Here is a 7833-nt window from a genome sequence, read left to right as displayed (position 1 = left end):
CAAATTTGAACTACTGGTAGTCAGGAGGATATGTTCATTAAATCTTTTTACATTTGTTATAAATTAATTACCACATATAGTTGAAAAATTCATTATTTTGTGTCTTAATATATTATTTCTACAATCTAATTGTGATTTTTTGTTTTTGTTTATCTTGTTTGTTCGTGTCACTTCCGGGTTTGTCCGCTCGGGGGCGCTGACGTCAACGTGCGCGGCCCCGCGTTACGTAAAGCGTCGATTGCCGAATCATGGATCGCTCTGCTGCCGTTTGAAACGCCGCAAGGACGCAGGAGTTGTCGGCAGGACAAGCGGCTGAGGGGTTTATGTACACGATATGTAGACACTCGAACCTCAGGTTCTGGTTCTGTTCGGTTCGGAAGTGGAGACAAGAAGCCGGCTAGCTGCTACTAGCCCGACTGACCTCATTTATCCGACTTTAACTGGAACCTTCTTCAGACGCAGAGGTAATGATAACAATCACAGCACAACCGGTTACTTAATGACAAATGTCCTAAAATACATTTATGTGTTGATATTTGGATAGTTTGTATTCCATGCACATTATTGTTTGTTTGTTTTTTGTACTTAAAAGCTGAATTTATGGAGGATACGTCTTTAAACCTTTAATTAGCTATTTTTTTTGTAAAAGCATGCTACCTTTTAAATATGAACAACACCGTTCAGAAGTTGTAACTCAAATTATTTATTCATATTTTGCTTCCAAAACTGCTTTTCATTTCCAATGTTCTTTATCTGCTTTAGATAATATTTAGCTCTGATACTTTTATTTTAGTGTTTTTTAAATGAAGCCCTCAGCTTTTTTCAAGGCACAGCTGCTGCGTCATGGTTAGTTGTAAGTCGTGACCATGACACAGCACATTGTGAAACTTTGACCCAGCTTCTGAAAGCCTGAGGAGACGTTGATGAAGACCTCTTTATAAGACAACAGAAAAGCCTGGCTGTTTGGGAGCAGAATATAAATCTAAGGACGGTTTGCTCTGTAAGGAATAATGAACCTGCTGTTTCTCCCGTGTTTCCGGTAGAGTTGTTCCCCGGCTGCAGCCATGTTCATCCAGAGCTACTGCGAGCTGAACACCTCCATCTCCAACACCTGGCTGGATTTGGGCATCTCCCCCTGCTTCTACTTCACCCTGGTCCCCACCATCCTGCTCAGCATCTCCTTCCTCCTCGGCGCCGTCCACTGCGCCTTCTACCAGAGGTTCGGCACGGTGATGGAGCCCAAGTACGTCCCGCGCTCCTGCCTCTACGGGTTCCAGCTGGCCCTCTCCGTCCTCCTCCTGCTCCAGTTTCTGGGCGGGATGGTCTGGCGGGCTGTCGGCGCAGGAGAGCTCCCAGGGTACGTGGTGCTGTACGGCTGCTTCTCCACGCTGGGGTGGGCGTGGGCCTTAGCCCTGCTTCGGGTGGAGAGGCGCAGGGTCCTTCTGATGGACCGGACCAGGGGGCACAGTGTTGTCCTGCTGGTGTTCTGGGCCGCGGCTTTCTCGGCTGAGAATTTAGCCTTCGTCTCCTGGTACAGTCCTCGCTGGTGGTGGGGGCTGGAGAACAACCAGCAGCAGGTGAGGAAAAGCTGCATTATTAAATTATTAGTAAAGGCTCCACATGTCTTTACTGTGTTCACGTTACAGGACAGAATGTAAACATCAGCCACACTCTGTGGAGCTTGGAGCTTCATTCCTCCAAAGGAAACCTAAAGCAACGTGTCATTGTCTGTTTACTTGACCAAAGGTTAAATATTTTGGCAACAGTATGTCACTTGAGCTGCTCCTCTTTAAACTATGCCATGAAACACAAAGGAATAAGGAACTACCCAAACGAGCAGGAGATTTGTTTTTTGCTGAGTCATTGCTGATCAGAGAAACTGCTTACAGGCTTTTTAGGAAAATCAGTTCTCCTCCTTTGCTAAGTCAGAGGCAGTCGGTTCTACTTTTTTGTCTAATGAGTTTATTTTTTGTATTTGACAGTAGTGCTCTACAAGATATGCATTTTGATTTACGTGGAATTATTTTCCTCACTACACAGCTATTAAATTGTCATCCATATCCATATTGATCTGCCTCAAACAGGTGCAGTTTGCCCTGTGGCTGATGCGCTACACCGGCACCGGTCTGCTCTTCTTCATCGGTCTTCGAGCTCCCGGCTTGCCTCGAAAACCCTACATGCTGCTGATAAACGAAGACGAACGAGACGTGGAAAACGGCGGACAGGTGGTTGCATTAGTCTGTTGACGCTAGTGTAGCCTGAGTGAACCTCACAACAGCGAAATGTGACATTTCTGCTTAGCGGCAGCATTTTCCTGCTCCAGCTCCACCGTTTACTCCACTGATAAGTTATATTTACGTGTCTCTGCGCGTCAGAACTTGTTGGGAAGAACGGAGAACCAGTCCACCTGGCAGGGATTCAGGAAGAAGGTCCGTCTGCTCCTCCCCTACATGTGGCCGCGAGGCAGCGTCGTCCTCCAGCTTCTGGTCCTGTTCTGTTTGGCACTGCTGGGAGTTGAGAGGGCCGTTAACGTCTTTGTGCCCATCTACTACAAAAATATTGGTGAGCGAAGTGTTTTCTGGAGTTAAAAAGAAAATGTTAAGTGTTCAGAGCATAAAAAGTGCTTTATTATATTTCTTACAGTGAATGATCTGACTAACGGCAGCGGCTGGCACACTGTGTCAGCCACAGTGGGTGTATATGTTGTGCTCAAGTTTCTGCAGGGTGGAGGTTCAGGTAAATATCACCCACAGCCTTAATTATATTAAGAAATGTTGATTTTTCTACCACACAGTAACGGTTTTGCTTGTCCGACAGGGTCCTCTGGGTTTGTCAGTAATATGCGGAGTTTCCTCTGGATCCGGGTGCAGCAGTTCACCACTCGAGTGGTTCAAGTCCGTCTCTTTGCCCACCTGCACTCCCTGTCTCTGCGCTGGCATCTGGGCCGCAAAACCGGCGAGGTGCTGAGAAGCATCGACCGCGGAAACACGTCGATTAACAGCCTGCTCAGGTACGACGTCACAAGGGTTTCTTTCTCCATTTGATGATACATTAGTTTTCAAAAAAGACTCCGTTCTGGAGCTAATCAAAGAACTAAACTTTAAATGTTTCAAGCTGTGTTTTAGTACAACCAGGGTGTGTGTTCGGTCTTTGATATTTTCAGGGTAATCATCAAATTAACTCAACTCTTTGGTTTTTGGTTTCTTTTTCCAGCTACATAGTGTTCAGCATCTTTCCAACCATCGCTGACATCATCATTTCCATCATCTACTTTACCACAAACTTCAACGCCTGGTTCGGCCTTATTATCTTCGTCTGCATGACTGTGTATCTAAGTAAGCGGTGGAACTTGGCTGTTAAACGCACTTCATTTAACAGATTGATGATCAGAAACTTTCTGAAGTGTCCTGATGGCTTGTTGGTGTCCCGTAGCTTTGACCATCATCATCACAGAGTGGAGGACCAAATACAGGCGAGACATGAATCTGATGGACAACGCCGCCAAGTCCAGGGCTGTGGACTCCCTGTTAAACTTTGAGACGGTACATCTATCATTTTTACCTATTTTTTAAAGAATTTCTTCTCCTGAGATAGCTCGACTCCTTGGGAGTAGGGTTACGACTCCCCAGCATCAAATCTGGAAATATGCTGCCTATTTATGGTAATATTAATCTTTAATACGAAGGGTCTTTGACTTGACCTCCGTTTTCATTGAAGATAAAAGAAATGATTATGCAGGTGTGTGAAATCTTTTAATTCCAAAGTTCAGCTTATCAGGACCCTGCTATGCTCACAGAAAAGGCATAAAACCCAAGAGGCATGTTTTAGTCTCAGTTTGCATGTTGAGTGTTAAAGTTCATGGCAGTAAAATCAGAAAAAAGGCTCGAAGTGTTAGTGTGGCTTGTTTATCTGGGTTGCCAGAAGAAAGCACAGCTTTGGTGTATAAAACAACACAAGACTCCTGAAAAGAATGTCTTTGGAACAGATGTCAGCAAGCAGTGTCTCGTCGCATGGTTTAGGGTTAGGGTTAGTTGTTGTTCACAACAACGGAGTGCCACCTCGATGTGGGCAAAAGTTTCATATCAAGGCTGCTTGACGCGTTAATCTCAGTTTTTTTGTTTTTTGTTGCAATTCTTTGTTGGACCAAGGTGTTGCTTTTTGTGTTGACATCTTTACAAACCCAATAAAAAATTTTGGATAAGAGCAAGGCAGTCTGGCGGTTTTGAAGCAGACGTTGCCATGGCTTGTCCAGTGGCTTCCTGGCCAATCAGGGGTCTACGGCCTGCTGACGTGAAATCATCGGTTCAGCGCGGCTCACCTGAAACTCCAGCTGGTTAGGGTTTAAGAACTGCTAGGATCACCAAGTGGAAAGCCTCTGAACCCGAGTCGGGCCCATGGGAGAAGAGCGTAAGTTTGAGGAAAGCTAAATCCAATAAATCAGCACCGGCTATGAAGCACGGTAGTGGAGGGCTGATGATTTGGGCTCGTTTTGCAGCCTCGGGGCTTGAGGATCTGTCACTGAATCAAATCAAGTTCGGAGTCAAATATCCAATCATTCAATCTGGGCCAAAAGTGAGAAAAACACTGAAGTTGTTGAAATGACCCAGTCAAAGTTCAGACCTCAGTCTTAATAAAATGCTGTTTCAGGACCTTAAAAAACCAACTAATCTCTGCAATTCTGCTTTACAACGTTGCTTCAGGTAATTAAGGGAGGCCCCGGGTTCCTCAGTGATCTGAAACACTGATAAGATTTTACAGAACGAATTTTGTTTTTTAAAACTGTTGTTTTTTTTTTTTTCAACACACTTTACTCCTGCGTTTTTGTTGCAAGAGGCCAAGGTGTGAGATCCATGATGAGCTTTGTATTTACTTCATTCTGAGCCGTGGTCAGAACCACAGGATTCTCATGGTATTCATGGCCTGATAAATAAAACCATAAAACTGAAGGGTGGAAGTTTGTCGTTAACAGGGGCTGGAGTTATACATTTTAACCAGGTTAACGGGCAGGAATAGAGGTGCAGATTAAAGGAAACAAAGGGGGCTTTAACAGAACTTCTCAGCAGTTCTGCTGAAGGTTATAAATCATAAGAATTTTCAAACATTTGACTGCAAATAACAAATAACATCATTATTATGACATTCAGCAATAATCTCTCAATCTATTGTCATCTTAAAAACATCTCAAGTAAGAGAAAAATAACCAAAGCATCCTGGTTTTTACACTTTAAAACATTACAAGTCAAACTTTATTCTAATATTTTTTCCTCTAACAGGTGAAATACTATAACGCTGAGGACTATGAGGTCAGACGTTTTCAGGATGCTATCGTGAAGTATCAGGTAAATAAAAGATTTAGCATTATTTCAAAAAGTTGTGTGGATCTTCCTCTCATTTTTTCATACATCTTTTGCAGTCTGAATACTTCTGCACACTTAATGGTGTTTTTTTCATGTATCAAAACATTCGGCTCATTTAAGAGATGGTTGCTATGACTTTGTAACATTTATACTTTTCAAAATATCTTACTTTATTTACAGATATTTTAGTCATAAAGATGCATTGAGACCTCAAATCCTTTAAAAACGTTCTTCTCTTTAAAATCTGCTTCTGCATGTTTGGTCTGTTTTTGTCTTCTTAAGCTACTTTTAGCTTTTAGCTGTCCTTTGGCTACTTTTAGCTTCAAGCTGGCCTTTTGCTACTTCTAGCCTTTAGCTATCTTTTTGGTGCTTTCAGCTTAAGTTTCAGCTTCTTCAGCAGTCATTCAGCACTCAGCGAAAAGGCAGTTGCACTAGTTATGACAGATTTAGTTGCTAAACAACGACAAGAAGACGATCATCATCAGTGTCAACTTATGAACACGTTATGAGTTAAAACAACAATTCTGGACGTTTTTGTTATATTGGTTTTACCAGAGAATGGAAAAATGTATGTTTTGTAAAGACATCATTCAGTGGCCATAAAAGCAGGTTTGGAAGGTGGAATAAAGACGTTTAGGTTTTCAGATTAAACTGTGAACTGTAGTGAGGGTAGGGAGCAGGTGGAAGAGAGCCCAAAGAGGTGGATTTATGCTTATTTAGACGCCGTTAAACTTGTCTTATTGTTTTTGTCTCCTGGTCCAGTCCTCAGAGTGGAAGACTCAGGCCTCCCTGGCGTTACTCAATCAGACCCAGAACGTGGTCATCGGCTCGGGTCTGCTGGCTGGCTCCCTGCTCTGTGCCTACTTCGTCACAGAGGGAAAGTTTCAGGTACCAACGTGGTTTTCATTCAAGATATTTGGATATTACCAGTGAAAACAATCCTCTGATCCTAGGTTGGAGACTTTGTTCTCTTTGGCACCTACATCATCCAACTCTACACCCCTCTGAACTGGTTTGGAACGTACTACAGGTAAGACAAAACGAGAAGGACTTTAAATCTGATCAACTAATTGTTTGTTTAACAGCTCAGATTTGATCTGGTTTTTTTTTAATATTAACATTTTTATTAAGAAAGCATATGATATATTACAATGACATAATTATAACATTATATTACAATACAATGCTTTTGCTTTCTTATTTTTACCTTTTTTGTTTAACCCAAAACAATAAAAACACACGAACTAGGGTGAGGGTGGCGGGGTAGCCGAAATACACTTTTATCATTAATATCCCTTTTCGAGTTACTGCACCAATCTATATGATGGCAAGGTTTATAGAAAATCAGTTCTAACAGGCTTAACATATTCCGTCCATTTTGACCATATTTTATAAAAAATATCCCTTTGCACTTTGACAGAGAATGACAGTTTTTCTAGTATATAGATTTCTTTCACAACGTCAATCCAGTCTCCAATTCCTGGTGGTTCAGGTTTGAGCCATCTCCTCGTAAGAGCCTTTTTACTCGCAGCCAGTAAGATGTACAAAAGTTTTTTATCATTAGAGTTCAAATTGTCCACTGGTATGTTACACAAAAATATGTTTTCAAAAGTTAAAGGAAAAACAGATGAGAAAACTTTCTGTAAATGTTCATGGATCAAAGACCAGTATTGTTGAATGACTTGACAGTCCCAAAAAATATGTAGATGGTTGGCACCCTCTCTGCCACATCTCCAACATGTATCCCCAGTTCCCTGATATCTTTTCTGGGCAGGAGTTATGAAAAATCTTATTATGTTTTTCCAACAAAATTCACGCCAAACCTTCAATCCTGTTGTCATCCACTGTATCTTACATATGTGGTCCCATCTTTCCTCTGGAATTATCAGGTTACCTTCTTTTTCCCACTTCACTTTAATATAAACAGTGCTGTCGTTCTTACACTCCAGGATGGAGTTGTACATTCTGGAAATAATTTTATTAACTGCTCTAGATTTAGTCAGTGATGTAAATGTTTCCACCAATCCAAGGTTATGTAAAGGTACTTTTAGATCCTGATTAAAATAATTTCTGACTTGTAGATACCTGAAAAAATCTTCTGGGTTTAGGTTATGTTTTCCTTTCAAATTTTCAAAACTTTGGAGTGCCCCCTTGTGGACAAATGAATAATAATTTGTTAGGCCTTTTAATGTCCAGTTCTTGAATCTGTCATCATATTGGTTGGGAGTGAAGTCTGAATCATAAGCACACCATCTTCAGATTTTAGAGGCGTTTTCCAAACCACATATTTTAATTGCTTCATTCCAGGCAGATATCATTACTTGTGATATGGGTTCATCTGCCAAATGGACTTTCTTCTGCAATTTTTTATCCGCTATTATGGCTTGAACCGGTATTGTTTTGATAGTTGTCCCTTCCACATCTTTCCATCCTGCTGTGTAATCCGGACGGCACAAACACACCAGTGGTCTCAATT

General features: G+C 41.8%; 1 protein-coding gene across 1 annotated transcript in view; it reads left to right on the top strand.

The window, feature by feature from the left end:
* Positions 1-241: 241 nt before the first annotated feature.
* The window catches only part of abcb6a (ATP-binding cassette, sub-family B (MDR/TAP), member 6a), a 24762-nt gene continuing 17170 nt past the window's right edge, over positions 242-7833 (top strand). Inside the window, exons 1-11 of the mRNA XM_017434401.3 lie at positions 242-464; positions 1044-1577; positions 2085-2225; positions 2376-2562; positions 2644-2736; positions 2818-3010; positions 3214-3335; positions 3433-3542; positions 5274-5339; positions 6120-6245; positions 6311-6387. Of these exons, the coding sequence (XP_017289890.1) occupies positions 1065-1577; positions 2085-2225; positions 2376-2562; positions 2644-2736; positions 2818-3010; positions 3214-3335; positions 3433-3542; positions 5274-5339; positions 6120-6245; positions 6311-6387 (1628 nt within the window). The 5' untranslated portion in view covers positions 242-464; positions 1044-1064. The remainder of the gene's footprint in view (positions 465-1043; positions 1578-2084; positions 2226-2375; positions 2563-2643; positions 2737-2817; positions 3011-3213; positions 3336-3432; positions 3543-5273; positions 5340-6119; positions 6246-6310; positions 6388-7833) is intronic.

This window comes from Kryptolebias marmoratus, linkage group LG23 (genome assembly GCF_001649575.2).
Source record: "Kryptolebias marmoratus isolate JLee-2015 linkage group LG23, ASM164957v2, whole genome shotgun sequence".
Lineage (NCBI taxonomy): Eukaryota > Metazoa > Chordata > Actinopteri > Cyprinodontiformes > Rivulidae > Kryptolebias > Kryptolebias marmoratus.
This window is presented reverse-complemented; position numbering and strand designations above follow the sequence as displayed.